Genomic DNA, 19,147 nt, shown 5'->3' with positions numbered 1-19,147 from the left:
TCAATCATTCATATTTATTGAGCATTTAGGTGCTGTAAACTGGAGAAGCGTTCAGCCTTTGCAGGGAAACAAGGTAAGAAACGAAAAGAGAAAAGGCAGTGCCCAGCTGGGGTAGAAGGAAGGACCAAGGGGAGACGGTCAATAAGGGGAAAACAGGGTAGTTTCGGGCATGATCGTGAGACACAGGAAAATGGGAAGAAGCTCTTTAAAGAGTTGTGGTTTCAGGGGGCTGGCAGGTAAATTTTTAAGAGGCAGAGAGAAGGTGGGGGTCTACTTCATGTAGAAGTATAAATCACCATGCTGTCATGGAACCTAAATTAAGCCATCTGGATCACAAGCTCCTTGAGGGCAGGGAATGTGTCTACCGATTCACTGTACTGTACTCCCAAGCGCTTAGTACAATGCTATGTACACAGGTAGTGCTCAGTAAGAATGTGAGAGGCAGTGTGGTCTAGTGGGTAGAGCACAGGCTTGGGAGTTGGAAGGACCCGGGTTCTAATCGCAGCTCTGCCAATTGCTTGCTGTGTGACCTTGGGCAAGTCACTTAACTTCTTTGTGCTTCAGCTTCCTCAACTGTAAAATGGGGATTAAATGCCTGTTCTCCCTCCTACTTAAGACTGTCAGCGGCCCTATGGGACAGGGACTGTGTCCAACTGAATTAATGTATACCTACTCCAGTGCTTAGAACAGTGTTTGACATGTAGTAAGCGCTTAAATACCATACCAAAAATACCATTGATTGATTGAGCAGTACCAGGCAATTGCAAGTTAAAATATTACTCCTCTTTCCCTGGCAGGTCTCTAGTCTGTTCTCACTTAAACATGCTTCCTGATCTGCTGGCAAAATGAGGGAATGAGTCCCACACGGCTTGTTGGGGCAGGGAAGCAGCCAGGGCCATCTGAAATTCAAAAGCCAAGCCACAAACAGTCTCCTGGCCCCAGTTTGGGGGTTGCTGATCTAGCAGGACAATCTATTTCCAAAACGAACTATCTGGGAATTTGGACTCTGCTCAAGAGTCCCAGCTTGATTGGTCTGGAGTTTAGTTCAGAAAACCTAACCTTCCCCAGCTCCCCCTTCCAGAGCAGAGGAGCTAAAAATAACAGCACATTGCTCAGCTGCTGAACAAATTAAAATGAAGGCTCCCCCTGTTGCAACAGACCAAAGGAGCTGAGGTAACTTTCTTTTCCATTTTCCTGATTTGTTCTCTGCCTACTCAGAGCTTTTCAGCAAAGAGAGGGGTGGAGGGGAAGTAGGGGGGAAAAAGGAGCAGAAATCAAAAGAGAATTTGCAAGTTCCCCAGTACAAGCTAGGGAAAGCCCTAGCTCACTGTGGGTAGGGAACGTGTCAACCAACTCTGTTATATTGTACTCTCCCAAGCACTTAGTACAGTGCTCTGCATACAGTAAGTGCTCAATAAATACCATCGATCATTTGATCGACTGATGGGTTCCCTATGGAATAATAAAAATTATGGTATTTGGTAAGTGCTTGGTAAGGCACTGTAACCCTGGAGCTAGAGACTGAAGTCAGGGGAAGAAAAGTTTCTGTGTATAAATCTGTAAACCCAGTTTGGGTCTGCCACTGGACCACAAAGCCCCAGCCTCGGCTCCCAGGACTTATTGCAACTGTTAGCTCCACCTCCTCCTCCCACTGTGGGATGACCTTCCGTCTCTCTCCTCCCCTCCCTCCCCCTTTCACCTCAAGCCATGGTCACCCTTTCACCCACCCCCGACCTGAAAGGTCCTCTATTTTCACTGTTTCTTGCTGAGGTTGAGCATAATAAGCCCAGGGCCAGGAATGCCAGCTGGTCAGGTGTGGCCAGCTTGACCAGTCCAGGCATGGCGGCAGCCTGTCGGGGTCTGTTTACCGTTGGGTGAACGGAACCCAGACAGGCTGGCTCTCAAAGAGTTTGGTAGCGAGAGGGAGAGAGGGCGTGGACTATTATGCGCTAGTACAATGAGGCAAACCATATGCTAGAAACTGCACCACAGAAGCAAGAAATGAAGGGTCTGAATTCTAACCTTGTCGCTGATTCTGGGCCAAGATTCTTCTCTCTCGTTCACTCCTGAAATGGCTGAATTCTTTTTTTAATCTTTTTTTCGGTAGTTTTATGACATTGTTGGGTGGGGATGTGTGTGAGTGTCTGTATCAAGCACTGTACTAACCGCTTGGGCGAGGACATCCCCGCCTGGCTCCATCCCTCCCGTTCACCACTGTAGTAGGGAATGTGTATGTTTTATTGTTATATTGTACTCTCCAAACCTTTTAGTACAGTGCTCTGCACACAGTAAACGCTCGATAAATACAATTGATTGAATGAATATTAAGCATCACATGCTATAAGTGCTCAATAAATAGCAATGTTTGATTCATACCCCAGTTTTCCCTGGCCCTTCCTCAGTGACCCTCACCCTTCTGGCTGCCCATTGCTAGTCCACAACATCCTGGCTTTTCACAGATCAGTGGTCCCAATGCCTGGCTGTGGCCCAGCCCCACCCAGGCTAGGCGGTGTCAGGCTTTGAAGATGGCCCAGCCCAGCCATTATCACCATCACTCAGAGTTTGGCCAAATCTAATTCTCTACCTTACTCTCCTCCACGCTGGCTCCAGCTTCCGTTCCTTGGCTTAGTGACTCTCCACCTCATGGCCTACTCTCCTCCAACTCCTGCTCTCTTCCTCACTTCCTGACTAGCCGGTTCTCTTCCAGGCTGCGCATTGAATGCACACTGGGGCCTGGTTCACTTGACGACTCCTTGTGACAGTTTTCATGAAAGAACCACCTGGCTGCAAGTCCCAAGGCAGAGGTTTATTTTGGAATCTCTCCCTCCTGATGTCCTGATGATGTTGATAACAATATAATAATATTATTAATAATATAACAATAATAACAGCATTTAAGTACCTACTAGGTGCCAAGCATTGCACTAATTGTTGGGGGTAGATACAAGATAATCAGATGAGTCCCTGTCCCATGTGTCCTCTACCCACAGTTTAAGGGGGAGGGATTGAGTCCCCATTTTACAGATGAGGAAAGAGGCACAGAGAAGTTCAGTGACTTGCCCAAGGTCACACAGCAGACTAGTGGCAGAGCTGGGATTAGAACCCAGGTCTCCTGACTCACAGTCCTGTGCTCTTTCTACTGGGCCATATTGCTTCTTGTGAATCAATCATTCACTGGTATTTACTGAGCTTTTACTGTGTGCAGAGCACTGTATTAAGTACTTGGAAGAGTACAGAGTTGTTAGACACATTTCCTGCCAAGGATTTTATAATCTAGAGGAGACAGACACTAATATGAATAAATTACAGATGTGTACATAAGCGCTGTGGACCTGAGGGTGGGTGAAAGCAGGAAGGAGTAAAGGGGACAGAGCTTAGGAGCTTGTGTACTTCTGAGGCTCATAGTTCTGGACCAATACCATGCACAAGGCTCCGAACCCTGAACTCTAGACTGTAAGCTCCTTTGGGGCAGGGAACTTGTCTACCAAATCCATTATATTGTACTCTCTCAGGCACTGTACGGAGCTCTGCATACAATATGCGTTCAGTAAATACAATTGACTGATTGATTGATCTCAAAACTGCAGACAGTTTTGATCCCCTCTGAGCTTGGAGCAGCCCCAAAAGGACCTGGATTTAATAATAATAATGATGGTATTTAAGTGCTTACTATGTGCCATACACCATTCTAGAGACTTCCATGGGCAGAATATGTTGGAGCAAACAGGACCTCCCCCCTCCTATGAGCTTGAATGAGCTCCCTAAACTCCAATGGATTCCAGGGCAATCACCTAATTGCCTTGATGGAAGCTCGGCTCCATCCCTGCACAACATCTCCTTTCCTTGGGCTTCATCTGTCCTAGCTGGTTTGGGTATAGACTTGTCTGGTGCAAGGGACTGGAGTGAGTAGTCTCCTGGCCTAGTGGATAGAGCATCGGTCTGGGAGTCAGAAGGGCCTGGATACTAATCCTGACTCTGCCACTTGTCTGCTGTGTGACATGGACAAGTCATTTCTCTGGGCCTCAGTTACCTCATCTGTAATATGGGGATTGAGACTGAGTCCCACGTGGGACAGGGACTGTGTCCAACCCGATTTGCTTGTACCCAAGCCAGCACTTAGTACAGTGCCTGGCACATAGTAAGTGCTTAACAAATACCACAATTTCTTTACCTGTAAAATGGGGATTAAGACTATGGGTCCCAAGTGGCACATGGAATGTGTCCAACTGGCTAATTTGTATCTACCTCAGTGCTTAGTCCAGTGCCTGGCACATAGTAAGCGCTTTACAAATATCATGAAAAAAAAAAGGCTCCTCTGAGCCCTTCATTCAGGGAATCCCTCATTCCCAGCATTTGTGATGATACAGGAGAAAGCAGCAGCAGAAGCCATTGACCCTGGGGCCTGAAGAAAATGCCATTGAACACTAGAAATGGAGAGAGAGGGGAGGAGGTGAATTCCCCTAGCTGCACTCCCCAGGGCAGAGGGGTACGAGGTTGACGTTTGCAAAGATTCAAAGTAAAACTGAAGGTTATCTTAAAAAGGAGACCAAGACCAACTTGAACAAGCTGGCATGACCATGTTGTGACACCTCTGTCTTGCTCTCCGGGTAAAATACACGGAGCCCCTATGAAGTGCTGACCTGCAAGACAGGTCCTGGCTCCTGAGAAGCAGGTAACTCTCACAGCACTTTCCAGATCTCCTGCCAGGGTGGAGAAGGAAGCAAGTTCTTACCAAAAAACAAAACAAACCATGGGCAATGCCAACACCTGTTGGGTTTGCCAGCCCCTGAAACGAAGCACCAAGTACTTCTTACACCGTGCCTTAAACTGATGAAAGAAAGCTGGGAGAGTCCTGGAATTTTCTCTGCCAGTGACTGGCTCCGTGACCCTAGGTAAGTAGCTTAATTTTTCTTGACCTCAGACTCCTTTCAAATGTATAGATCACAGTTCCTCACAAGGGTGTCTGAAGGAATAAACACCATAGCTCTAAAGCCCTTCACCAATACAGCCACTTCTGATTACCCATGCTAAGTCAGGGCAAAGAGAATACAGCTCTTATGAGAAGCAGCGTGGCTCAGTGGAAGAGCCCGGGCTTGGGAGTCAGAGGTCATAGGTTTGAATCCCAGCTCTGCCACTTGTCAGCTGTGTGACTGTGGGCAAGTCACTTCACTTCTCTGTGCCTCAGTTACCTCATCTGTAAAATGGGGATGAAGACTGTGAGCCTCACATGGGACAACCTGATTACGCTGTATCTACCCCAGCACTTAGAACAGTGCTCTGCACATAGTAAGCGCTTAATACCAACATTAATTACAGCTATCTGAAAAACCTCCCCTGACAACCTGTGGACTGGAAAATGTGGAGATCAGTAGTGATGCATGGGAAGAGAAGTTGTCCCACAGTGGAAAGAGCAATAGCCTGGGAATCAGAGAACCTGGGTTCTAACCCCACATACCTTAAGACTGTGAGCCCGTTATCGGGCAGGGATTATCTATCTGTTGCTGAATTGTACATTCCAAGTGCTTAGTACAGTGCTCTGCACATAGTAAGCGCTCAATACTATTGAATGAATGAATACCTGCTGGGTGACCTTGGACAAGTCACTTAATTTCTTTGTGCCTCGGGTCCCTCATTGGCAAAATGCTTCCTGTGCTCCCTCCTACTTAGTGAGCCCCATGTAGAACCTAATTATCTTATATATACCACAGTGCTTAGTAGAGTGTCTAGCACATAGGGCATGCTTAATATCACAATTATTATTTATACAGTAAAAAAAAAATGGTACTTGTTAAGCACTTACTATGTGCCAAGCAAATCGGGTAGAACACAGACCCTGTTCCACATGGGGTTCACAGTCTTAATCCCCATTTTACAGGTAAGGTAGCTGAGGGCCAGAAAAGTGAAGTGACTTGCCCAAGGTCACACAGCAGACATGTGGCAGAGTCAAATTAGAACTCGGGTCCTTCTGACTCCCAGGCCCGCGTTCTAACCACTAAGCCACTTTGATTCTCAAAGATGCCTACGGTATCCTAGTACTGTGCTGGGCACACAGTAAGCACTTAAATGTCACACTTATTTTCCCATCACTTAACTGAACCTTGAAAGTGTGTCCAAATGTAGATAGCAACTCCAGGTTCAGCTGGTGGCATTTGGTTAGATGAGAACCAGGGAACTCTGGCTCCCTGTGATGCAGCAGCAGCCGTATTGAGTGCCTACTGCAAGTAATACGCTGTACTAAGCACTTGGAAAGTAAAACAGCAGCATGATACACATTCCCTGCCCACAAGGAGCTTATTTTCTAGCCAGGAAGACAGGCACAGAGATGTTCACAAGTCGTGGAAACAGAATAAATAAAACGGAGTGTTCGGTTGGTGAACTGGGCCGGGCCCAGGATTTCCTGGGGACCAGGCCACTCTAGAACTTTTGTTCCCCAACTTGAGGACTACAGGCAAAAATTGGGTTCTGGAGGCCCTCCAAGAATCCAGGGCTCTGCTCCATGGACCCAGGGTTCTGATTCAGTCTGGCTATCCTGGGTGTCAGACACGTTTATTTATCTGAAAAGTTGGAGGGAAGCAGCCTAGAATGTGATCTTGAGTCCCTTAAAATAAATTGTGGTATTTGTTAAGCGCTTACTATGTGCAAAGCACTGTTCTAAGCGCTGGGGGATACAAGGTGATCAGGTTGTCCCACATGGGGCTCACAGTTTTTTTAATCCCCATTTGACAGATGAGGTAACTGAGGCACAGAGAAGTTACGTGACTTGCCCAAGGTCACACAGCTAACGGCGGAGCCAGGATTAGCAGGACTAGCAGCTTTCCACTAGGCCATGCTGCTTCTGGACAAAGACCCTGTCTGATCTGCTATGTTTGTTTCTACTCCAGTGCTCAGCACAGTACAGTGCTTGGTGTATAAGTGCTTAATAAACTTTATAACAAATCTCGGGAGTCCCGATAGAGTGCAAAGGGAGTAAACACCATACACGGTATTGCCCTCTCTCCTGCTGCATCATCTAGCTGCCAGAGCTTAGTCAACCAAGCAGAATGTAGTTCTTGGAATTTAAACTATGACCATCCTTCACAATTCCAGGAGACCACTGAGAGGCAAGGAAAGCTAGGACAAGACCCTCAACTCATTGCACCTGGGAGAGCAGGGACTCCTTCAGAAAAAGTAGTCCAGTTTCAAAAGTAAACTGAAGCCCAGTTTAAAGTAATGGGGACCAAAAAAGGGAGCAAACTGTCCCTCAGCCTGAGGTCCTTAAGGACCTCAGACTTCAAAGCTGTGTCAATCAATGGTATTTATTGAGCGCTTACTCTGTGCTAAGTTAAAACTGTGTGACGACTCCAGTATGAACTATGGACTCCAGTCCATACTTCACTCTGCTGCCCCGATCATTTTTCTACATAAACATTCAGGCCATGTTTTCCCACTCTTCAAGAACCTCCAGTGGTTGTCCATCCACCTCCACATCAAACAGAAACTTCTTACCATCAGATTTAAAGCACTTAATCACCTTGCCCCCTTCTACCTCACCTCACTGCTCTCCTACTACAACCCAGCACGCACACTTCACTCCTCTAATGCCAACCTACTCACTCTACCTCAGTCTCATCTACCTCACCGTCAATCTCTTGCCCACAACCTGCCTCTGGCCTAGAACACCCTCCCTCTTCATATCTGACAATCACTCTCCCCACTTTTAAAGCCTTATTGAGAGCACATCTCCAAGAGATCTCCCCTAAACCCTCTCTCCACTAGGACCTGTGACCTTTGGCCATTTGGTATTTGCCCCACAGCATTTATGTACATATTAATGTTTGTCTCCCGCTCTAGACTATAAGCTCATTGTGGGCAAGAAACGTGCCTTTCAATCGCATTTATTAAGCACTTACTCTGTGCAGAGCACCATACTAAGCGCTTGGTAAAGAAAACAATAATAAAGTGACAATCCCAGCCCACAATGAGCTCATAGTCTAGAGTGTATTGCACTCTCTCAAGCACTTAGTACAGTGCTCTGCACACAGTAAGCGCTCAGTACCATTGCAGGATCACAACCAAGTTTGAAGAACACTGGCTTAGAGCATGCAGATGGGAATTCTGTTGCCAAATTGTACATTCCAAGCGCTTAGTAAAGTGCTCTGCACACAGTAAGCGCTCAATAAATATGATTGAATGAATATGATGGGAACTATGCATGACCTAGTGGATAGGGCATGGGGCTGGGAGTCAGAAGGACCTGTGTTCTAATCCCAACTCCGGTCTCTGCCCTACAGGCCTTGTGTCCTACAGAGGCGTGGGCACGGACCCAAGAAGAAACTGGTCCTGCGGTTGCCCTAGGAGGGTTTGGCCTCTGCATGAAGCCCCACTGCCAGCTTGTTCCAACCCCTTGATCTGGAGGAAGAGCAACACAACAAAAATGAGAACCTGTAAACAAACATCAATTAGCAAGACTGGGGTAACTTTCCAGATTGCCACATGCACTGTTACGCAAGAGAGTCTGACACATACCGTTCACATACCGGCAGGAATACAGATTAATCACTCAAGAAACATTCAAGTTTTATCAATTAAGCACTTAGTACAGTGCTTTGCACACAGTAAGCGCTCAAAAAATGCTATTAAAAAATTTCCAATGACACATGAATCCATCAATATTAGATTGATCTTTATTATGTTATCAAAGTACAACAAAATGTAAAATCTTCCATCGACATGTTTCATCATTCACAGACAAAAGAAAAATAGATACTATGTGCAGGATTTAATATACATAGTCTATGAATTATACATATAAAATCCTGGGTCTCACAATTAGGTTCCATACAAAATACTGTTAAGTATAGAGCAGCAAAGTGATAACTACACATTCCCTGAATTTTTCAAGAGGGCCTCGCACACACCGTGTCTGGCCTGCAACTCCTCTGCCATTATTGCTGGGTTCCAAAGTCACTTTCTGCTACTGCTCACTGTTTCCTGTGGCACCATCGTTAATGAAATGTGTCACAAATTTTGCTCTGTCACTAAGAGTGCATTTGGTCCTTGATTTTTGGTTTATGAAAAAGGGCCCTGGGGGGAATAAGTTATAAAGAGCCAGCACTAGATATGAGAGGGTTTCTTTACTTACTGTAGAACCCAGAAGGAAACAACGGCTACACGTTTTCTTCTAAAGCGATATCAATACCCTAATTTCCAGTAGGACATAACATATGCTCCCCCTTCATTTAGACATGTACACTCATTTACTGGGATTTATTCTTTGATTTAAAATGAAATAAAAAGGAACACTTCTACACAGTCATTTAAAATATACTGAGATATCTGACACTACAACTTGTGTCCCTGAAGTTTAAAAACAAAAAGCCTTAAAATTAGTTCCCTTGTAAGCCAACTGAACTTGGTACCATAGGGCACTTTTTCCCTCCCAGGTGGGCCATGGGCTCAGAGAAACCTCAGTGTGTTTTGCTAGCCCACACGGAGCCGTTGCTACTCTTCCCCTAGTTGGGGTGGCCATTCATCCAGTTTTTTAGCAGACATTCCAATTTTCAGCTGGTCTACTACCTGTCCGGTACAGATACAGTACTAGTATGCAAGAGCCCAGTCTCCCTCCTCCTCGGCTCCTATGGCTAAATGCCCCACCTCAGCAGTGGCACCCAGGTTCACAGAGCTCTGGGAAGGAAATGAAAACATTCTTGAGAAAATGTGGAGTGTTACAGGGGGTCTTCCCCCATAAGACACCCTAGGTTGAGGTGAACTTCTATAGGCTGCTGCGAATGGTGCGTAGGACGACATCCCTACGTTGAGTGCCCAGAGTAATACATGTGATGTCACATGCGTCTGGGTGGCTGATTTCCATGAGAGCATCAGTAGTCATCCTACTCTCGGGAACAGTTCCCCCCCCTCCACCCCACCCCCTCCCCCCCCCCCGAAAAAAAAGCCAACCAATCCCATCAAAGCAAGGACCTCTTTTTTCTAAAAGTGGGCACTGACTACTATGCTCTGCGATTCAAGTCAGAAACCTCAGCTGCTGCCTAAAAATAAATCCATGAATTCAAGAGGGTACTGGCTACTGGATAAGGTAAAGTACTGGATAAGGAATGCTGGAAGTCTGAGATGACAGTTCACAGAGTAGTGGATCTGAGTGTTGAAACAGATCCACTCTTGGTTAGGCCCTGCCCTGGGGCAAAGGGTTGGCACGCTAAAACTGCAGAAAGTCTAAGGTTTTGTGCTCCTGTGCCCTCTTCTTGGAGGCCCCCACATTTTTGTGCTTAGGGGAAACAACCTCTATATTCTGCATTCCCTATAGAATATCACTAGTACCTATGGGCCTCAAGCTAAAAACCACACCAGTTACTTTAAACAATTCTGGCAAGCAGGGCGGCTTAGTGGGGCTCGGTCGCCTTGGAATAGGTCTGCCATGCCAACTGCAGGCACCGTCCAACAGTTCAGGGTCATTTTCAGTCTTAACTTAGGAAATAAAAGACAATGTGATAGTCGATACTTCCAAAGATGCATGTGCCAATTGATTTGAAAACCCTTGAGGTTGGTACTTCCCCCATGGTAGGAGATTACGAAGACAAGTTGAATCTGACATCACCAAGACTCCGACTGCCTACTACAGCTTTATGAAGCCTCATGATTCACTTTTCATTCCTACCCAACTCCCAAGAAGGGTGTGGGCCTACTGTCGGCTAGGAGTAAAGCGTTTCTAGATACCACTCAAGCCTCGAAGGGCTGGTGGTCACTTCTTGTGGCTTTTCTGTCCTACGTGGTGATTGTGGGTTGGAAATTTCATTTGTTTCCAGGCATTGGACTCAAACGTGGTTTTTTTTTTTTTGGAAAAAGATTTTAAAATTAGATATACATTATACTGCTTTTAAAATTCTAAGAATGAACAGATACTAAGGACAATAAAACCAGGTTTACTTATCCTTCTTAAAACCCACCAGAATAAGAGAGTTTTATCTTTACTGTACTCTCCCAAGTGCTTAGTACAGTGCTCTGCACACAGTAGGCACTCAAATACATTTATTGAAGAGAGCAGAGAGAGCTGGTTCAGATGAGCACAAAGATGTTGCATTTCCCAAATACCACAGAGGAGAGGTCCCTGGAGCAGAATTACAGGCCAGCCACCTCCCAGCAGTCTTAGAATCTAACCAGCTATGGCTCCATTTCCAGACATCTTAAAGGAAAAAGAATAAAAAGTCAACAGCCAATAATGCTTTTCCCTTGATCCCCAATCTGAATAGCACCAGGGGTTGGGAATTAGCCTAGATTAAACAAAACTAAACAAAAAAAAAAATCCACCTGAAATTCTTCCAAAACACAAATGAAGGTTAAAAATCCTCCCTATCCCCCCTTCTCTCATTCATAAAGCTACATATTTAACTGTGGAAAATGCCTTGAAAGAAAAAGGCACACAAAATTTAGATGCGTCTAATACACTACTGAGAATCCAATAGGTGAGCGTAGGCTCCCGTCTAATTTTCTGCCCCATGTGATATATGGTGCCTCTAATGGGGGTTGGGGGGGTGGGGGGGAGACACATGCACCAACATGGGCAAGTACACAGCACACGTAAAAGCAGCAACAGATATTTACATATAACCTTAAAGGAAGGTCAGAGTGAAGCAGGAAGAATAAAAAGCTTTAAGAGAGACAGATAAGCCTGTGGGTACTGGGAGGAGGCTGAAGACAACCGAACAATGGACCATGCTGAAATTTGGCTATTGTAGTGAGGTGAGGAAAAATAAGGCAGTGTTCTTTGTACTTAAAACATTCTTTGGGGGCTCTGCTTTAGAGTAAGGTAAATGTCTTTGGTCACTACAATCGTGACCAGCCTCGATTTAAACATTTTGAAATGGTTCATTTAACAACCCCCTCAAAAAACTGTTTATGTACTTAAAAAGAGTAGGGGTGGGTTCCTGCAAGGGAGCCCTTAAGGGATCTTGGCACAGCAACCTGGGATGCTTGTGTGGCCACATCTGTGCCCCTGCACAGATTACAGGGCTGAGTGGGGAGTTGGGCGGGGGGTGGACCCTTCAGTCAGACATGGCAGATGAAAGAACAGTGGCAAGAGCAATGGGCTACTTGAGTCGAGGTTTGTGGGCCTCGTCTTTGCTAAGGATCAATGGCCTGCCTTTGATGGATGGGGGAGGAAAAGTTAGCCTCTTTAAGGGTAGCCCCACTGGGACTCAAAAAAAAAAAGTCAGCAAATGATGCATTTAACCTGCTTGTATCCTGCCCCCTCATTCCAGGTGTAAAATTAAAATATCTCAAGGACCTCGGTCATAGACATACCCTCTAGAAGCAGCCCAGAACTGAGCCTGCATCTTTACAGGTCTATAAATAGCCTAAATATCCTGGAGAAAGAAAAAACGCCTGATTTACTGACAGAGGTAACAGCAGCCTTACTGCCATGATCTTCTACGCGTGCACCTCTCAAACTGGTATCCATAAGATCCGCGGTTACTTTGGTACCTGAACAGATTAGCAAACACATAGGGTAATCCAAACATTACATATTCCTGACAGTATCCTTTTTCATGGAATCCAGTAGGCCTGTTCTTTCCTTCTTGTTCAGGAAGGAGCAGCCTGAAACCCTCGAGCCCTGTGACTGAGCAACAGTTTGATCAAGAACTAAGCAGTGCAGTTGATCCATGGTCTCGCTTCCGCAAAGGACTGAATACAATCAAGAACTTAACTCTGATCTTTTCTTGGCCAGAAGCCAGCTAGCTTAATATGTGGCAGTGTGAAAATAAAATATACTTTAGAACCAAGTGAAAGGACTCTTTTCCCAACTTCCAAGGTTTTCTATTTGCTTTTGTGGGTTTTAAATTCATAAAACACCCCACAGAAGCAGACAGGGAAAACAGAGCTTTGGAAAAACCATACTTTCCTCTCAGGTCCCTGATACTGTCTACACTTTTATCACTGCAGAAGTGAGCCAGACCACTGGTTCATTCTTCTGCGAGAGAAGTCGGTTCTTCTGGGCAGAATGGTGAGCAAATTCATCAACTAGAGTGTTGAAACACTGAATAGTTCACTGGTGCCCCAGAAAGCACATGACAAGGAATTGGGGGCATAGGGGAGATGGGGTTGGGATTACAGATATCAAATCCAAAGAGACAGATGATCATTAACCATTAGTTCACGAGGTGGCCTTGGGAGAAAGACAAAGAGGTTCCAAAAGTGTAAAAAGGAAAGTAAATTTCACGGCATTGAAGTAGTGTTTCCCCCTTGTTAAAAGGGAAGGCATCCGGTGTGATGGCGTTGGCTACCAGAACACGTGGTCACGAACCAAAGAGAACCTTTTTCAAATAGGAAATGGTGGTGATGTTCGAGAGCATTTCAATATGCTCGTTACCTTGCAGCTCTAACAGCGTCACCTCCTGCTTCTGCTGGCCTACCCATTTGCGGCAGTACGACGAACTCTGCAGGTTCACAGTTCCGTCGCCATCGCTGTAGAAGATCTTGGGGTCTCGATCAGGGAAGCTCTCATAGTAGAATGAGTCCGGGGTCTGGACCCCGGTGCCATACAGGCAGTGAAGCCGCACCCCAGGAGGGGTCATCTGATAGACCAAGGGTTCTGTGTCTTGTCGCATGTACCAGCCATCCGTAAAGTTGATATCCTTATAGAACCTCTCGTAATCCCGGAGGGTGTAATTGGCTGTGGGGGTGCTCACAAACACTTTATCTGAAGACCAGGTGTAATTGTACGGGAGCAGCCAGTTGGTCGAGACCGCAGACCTCTGCTGCTCTCGGATCTTCAGCGTACTGATGACGGGAATCCGGTTGTTGTCTCCTGCAAGGTTGAAGAGGCCCTTTGGTTACTGAGAAATGGCACACGAGACACCCTGAAATAGCTTCCTGGTTGGTCAGTGGCACCCCTTCCCTCCCACACAACACGGTTGCCTCACCCAACTTCCCGCCACTTAGTCTGAGGCTGAAGTGGATGTGCAGGTGGCAAGTTAGTGGCTTTGCAGGGTACGTGAAGAATCCAATAAAATGGGGGAATCCCCCCCACCAACGAAAACTCCCACCCATCAAGTCTCAGCTCCCCCTTCCGTAATTGTATCTGTGGCCCTCTGAGAACAGTTGACATTGCTCCCTTCTGCTCCATAAGTCAGTACTGCCCTAGACACATTTAATATAAGGCTCGGCTTAATCAAAGGTAGAAGCGTGGCCTAGTGGGAAGAGCACGGGCTTGGAAGTCAGAGGTCATGGGTTCTAATCCCACCTCCGCCACTTGTCAGCTGTGTGACTTTGGGCAAGTCACTTCACTGTGCCTCAGTTACCTCATCTGCAAAATGGGGATGAAAACTGTGAGCCCCACATGGGACAACCTGATTACCCTGCATCTACCCCAGCGCTTAGAACAGTGCTTGGCACACAGTAAGCACTTAACAAATGCCATCATTATTATTAAGAGGCGATGAAAGAAGCCAATACAGAAAGTCAGAAGCAAGGCTGTATAGTTTAGGCATCCTGCATTCACCTCCCACATCCGTTCCCTGAGGTAAGGAAAGCTGGCAGTTAGAAGACCCGCTAGGTGTCGCCGTTGATTCATGGGCGTCTGCATGGCATGGTGAATTAACATTCATTCATTCAATCGTATTTATCAAGCGCTTACTATGTGCAAAGCACTGTACTAAGCGCTTGGAATGTACAATTCGGCAACAGAGAGAGACAATCCCTGCCCAATGATGGGCTCACAGTCTAATCTAATGTCTGCAATCTTAGGGGACGGTTAGGCCCACAGATCCTACAGCAATGTGATCTCATTAACTAAAACCAACTAGGGCAAAGAGTGTGGCAAACTAATTCAGCATCAGACAGGAAGTTCAGCCCCAGGTTTTTTTCCTGCTTCCACCCTTTTTTTTTTTTTTTTTATTACAGTAGGGGAAAGAGTTGCCCCACACCTCCCTTCCTCATTTTCCCATGCCACTTTTTTTTTTTAAATGATATTTGTTAAGCGCTTACTATGCGCCAGGCACAGTACTAAGTGCTGGGGAAGATACAAGCTAATCAGGTTGGACACAGTCCATGTTCTACATTGGTTCACAGTATTAATCCCCATTTTACAGATGGGGTAACAGAGGCACAGAAAAGCAAAGTGTCTTGCCCAAGGTCACACAGCAGATAAGTGGAGGAGCCAGGATTAGAACACAGGACCTTCCGACTCCCAGGCCCGTGCTCTATCCACCAGGCCATTCTGCTTCTCTCACATTTGCCTGGAAAGGGGAGTGTGGGTGAGTTGGGGGGAAATGTGAAAAAATTGCTCACGTGAGAAATTTAAAAAGGGCAACTCGCTCTAGATTCTCGTCTCAGACCCCCATCTCCCTCCCCTACTGAAAAAAAAATCCAGACCATAGTTTTCCCCTTATTCAAAGCCTCCTAATCACCTCTACCTCCTCTGAGAAGTCTTTCCTAATTAAAATTTACAAAACCCCAGGCACTTCAACCCAATACCATCCTTATCACTTATGCCCACCTAAGTGGTGAAAAGATAGGAATATTTGCATATTCATTTATTTAGTTATTTCTTCCTGATACATTTGGATTATTTAGTTATGTCCTTGTTTTTCCTCCTGTTCTCATTCTTTGTTAACACCTTTGGTCAGCCTGTCTGCTCCATTAGATTGTAAATTCCTGGAGGGCAGTAATCCTGTCTGGCTTAATGTTGTACTCTCCCAGGCACCTACTCTGGGCTCAACTCTCAGTAGGAGCTGAAATGCCTTTGACGGGGATAACAGACAGGTGATCATGAAAATCAGAGCTCATTAGGATCATTAGTAATGAACAGGGGCTGTGGGTAGAGGATGATTTGCTGTAATGGATAAAACATCCAAAAGATTTTTTTGACGACCTCAAACTCAGATATTCTTTTTCACATTTCGGGTTCATTGGTTCCCCCCTTCCTTCGTCTCTCACCTACTAAAACCAAGCTAGAACTGTGTTTGTAATGAGCGGCATCAGGTGTCAAACCATAAAAGGAAACCCTCAAGCTAAATCTTTCCAGAAAGTACTAAGGTAAACCTATTTCTCCTGCCTCCATGTGGGTAGAAGTATTTGAGTTTTCATTAGGTATAATGCACTATACTACATGCTTGTAAAGTACAAAAACAAACAAGTAACACTGTCCCCTGCCACAAGGAGCTCATACTCAAATGGGGGAGACAAAGGAAAGTACAGAGTAATCCAAATGAATAATTGTATTAAGTGAGTACATATATACACATACACACACACTCAACTGCTGAGGCGGAGTATAAGTGTGTACATAGGTGCTAGAGGTGGCTGATGGGTTTTTAAGACTTAGGATGCTAAAAACTAATCAAGGAAGGCACAATGAAGGATGTAGGCTTTAAGATTTGGGGGGTGGAGAGGGGGGTTTCCAGGCCAGGGAAACAGCATGAGTGAGGGGACTGTGAGCTCGTTATGGGCAGGGAATGGTGTCTGCTAATTCTGTTGTACTGTACTCTCCCAAGCTCCTAGTACAGTGCTCTGCACACAGTAAGTACTCAAATAGCACTGACTGACAGAGGCGCAAGCGTTGAGAAAGGTACAATTAGAAGGAATGAAGAGAGCAGGGTGGGAAGAAGCAGGTTGAAGAGAGCAGAGATGCAAGGTGGTGGGAGTTATACTCCTAAAAGTTGGTTCCAATTGGGTGGAATTTCTGCTTGATGCAGAGTTATGGGAAGCCAGTGGAGAGAGGTGACCCATCCAGCAGTGAGTGCTACGAATTGGAGAGGCTAGAGGAAGGGAAGACAGTGAGGAGACAGATAAAATTGTCTAGTCCCAATGTGACCAGAGGTTATACCACAGCTATTTGGGCGGACGGGAAGGGGCGGATCCAGTCATTATGAAGAATCCATTATAGGCCTGAAGGTTCTCTCCAGGGCAGATCACTCACTGTGAAGGAAACTGGATGGGTTCCAAGAAGTTCCTAAAGCACGATGGCAAACTAAGAATTTGGTAGCACAAGAAATGCAGGTTTGGGAAAGTGGGGCTTAGTGGGAAGGAGAGTAATAAAAGTGCTCTAGTGAAGGAAGAGGAATCTATGTCCAGAAGAGCCATTAATCAGAAAAAGTGATGACACTGGCTCTCAGAAGGACGGAACGGATAAATTACTAGTAACAGTCAACTCAAAACTTGTGCTCCTTCACTTTGAAAACTAAATTAGGCTGAACAACCTGTCGTTTAAAGCTAGTCTGAACCCTCCCATGCATTCAGTCCAATCCATCCATGATATTTAATTGAGCGCTTCCTGCGGGCAAAGCACTGGACTAAACACTTGGGAGAGTACGAGACAGTTGATAGACATGTTTCTTGATCACCAGGAGTTTACAATCTAGAGGGGGAGATGGACATAAATATAAATACATATGGATATGTATGTAAGTGGTGTAATTCAGAAAGAAACCCTCTCCTCAGGACTGCTTACCTGAAGCCAGAACTCGGAGGGTCTTTGCCACGCCCCCCCAAGGGGCACCTAATGCCACAAAGGAATGGATGTACTTGTCTTTCCAGCCCTGAGGTTGCTGGTTGAGGAAGTACAGGGTGTACATGTTACCCATACTGTGGGCAATCAAAACCACAGGTCCCCCATACTGCTCGTACATCATTTCGATCATCTTCCGGAGTGCTTCAAAATACTCGCCGTTCTCATCTGGAATGGCAATCAACATATGCCCTTTAGACAAAGCTGTTCAAGTGGCTGTTTTCAAACTCATGCAAAAGTTAATCGCCTCCCCCCGCCCCCAACATTCCCCCAGGTTTGGCTCTTTCCACAAGAAAGTGGTCTCTCTGACAGACAGGAGGTTAGCAGATAAGGCCCAAGGACAACCAGGCAGCCGAAGGGAAAATTTTGATGGCAAGCTCTGGCTCATTTACAGTTCAGGCTTTGGTGAGAGTCAACTAACCTAATTCATCTTCTGACTGGCAGAGTTTCAGAAGATCTGGCTGACAACTTAGCCTGCCTTAGGTTTGGACTCCCAGTCTACAAGCTTACTGTAGCCTTTTTGTCCCTCTAGTCTGGTACACCAAGAAAGCTTTCAAATATAGAAAACCCACAGGGAGAAAGAGACAAAAACCCATTAATCACATATCCACTGGGTCAACCCTAAACTATATTAGAATGGAAGAGAGGATTCTTTCCCAACCAACCTCTTGGTCTGTTTACGGAGCATTAGATGTCCTTCTACAGTTCAAGTTGAATGTTCACTTTCAGTACTACAAGGACATCAACCTATATCTATTAGACCAGACTTCAAAAATCTCTTTAAAACAAACTCTTCCCTTCTCTAGCAGGACAGGCAGAAGGTTGCCAGGGCAGACTTTGGAGATGCACTGACTTTTTGCTAATGGGTGTATACAAGTCTTTCATTGGCATCCAAATCATCCGGAATGTGAAATCTTACTGTCCCTGAATGTGGTCTTCCACGTACCCTATATAACCCAAGTGGATATAGTTGTTCACTACAATTGCTTTGGGGACTGGTCCCTAAAGCTACTCCAAAGTGCAATTTACTCAAGGTTTGAGTCTACTTTTGCTTCCCGCAATGGCCACACTTTGGGAATGCACTTCAGGGGTTAGACTTAGTTTGTTTGAAAACCTTCTAAAGAGAATGGGCCCCTCTTCCCATATACTTCCACAACCAATCCAGCAGTTAAAGGCAATCTACAAATTTGGGTTGGGGGAGGGGGAAGGGGAAGAGAAATGTCTGCAGTATGCTCTTTGCTTCCTTCTCTTTCTGGCCAAGGAAGTTAAAATTTACTGTTTCAAAGGCCGGGGGGGCTGAGGGGGTATGGAGGAGAGGCATGATTTTCACCCTAGCCCTTCCATAAATGGTTGGAGAAACCCTGCTGAACTGGGAGGGAAATGGAGGCCTGTGGCTTGGACGGTTATGAAGGTCCAGGCTAAGGGCATATTGTTTTCCAGCAAAATGAAGACCAATACCGCCTTGAAGGATAGAGTATGGCTTACTTGGTGCTCTCCGCCAATCATATGGGGCTCCCCTGACATCTCCATCTCTCCTGTAGCCCCAATCCGCCAGGCTCTCCACCAGATTAAAAAAGTACATGCCTAGGGACAAAAATGAATGCATCAATGACTACAGTATCCCCTGCAAAACAGAGTTTTAGCCCTAGA

The 19,147-nt window shown here is 45.8% G+C and overlaps 1 protein-coding gene across 1 annotated transcript in view; it reads right to left on the bottom strand.

Moving 5' to 3' along the window:
• Positions 1–11,020: 11,020 nt before the first annotated feature.
• The window catches only part of PLA2G15 (phospholipase A2 group XV), a 40,686-nt gene continuing 32,559 nt past the window's right edge, over positions 11,021–19,147 (bottom strand). Inside the window, exons 4-6 of the mRNA XM_029051101.2 lie at positions 18,983–19,081; positions 17,441–17,665; positions 11,021–13,798 (exon numbers count right to left, since the gene is read on the bottom strand). Of these exons, the coding sequence (XP_028906934.1) occupies positions 13,287–13,798; positions 17,441–17,665; positions 18,983–19,081 (836 nt within the window). The 3' untranslated portion in view covers positions 11,021–13,286. The remainder of the gene's footprint in view (positions 13,799–17,440; positions 17,666–18,982; positions 19,082–19,147) is intronic.

Source organism: Ornithorhynchus anatinus, chromosome X1, assembly GCF_004115215.2.
Source record: "Ornithorhynchus anatinus isolate Pmale09 chromosome X1, mOrnAna1.pri.v4, whole genome shotgun sequence".
Lineage (NCBI taxonomy): Eukaryota > Metazoa > Chordata > Mammalia > Monotremata > Ornithorhynchidae > Ornithorhynchus > Ornithorhynchus anatinus.
The sequence above is the reverse complement of the archived record's forward strand: the minus strand, read 5'-3'. Positions and strand labels throughout refer to the sequence as shown.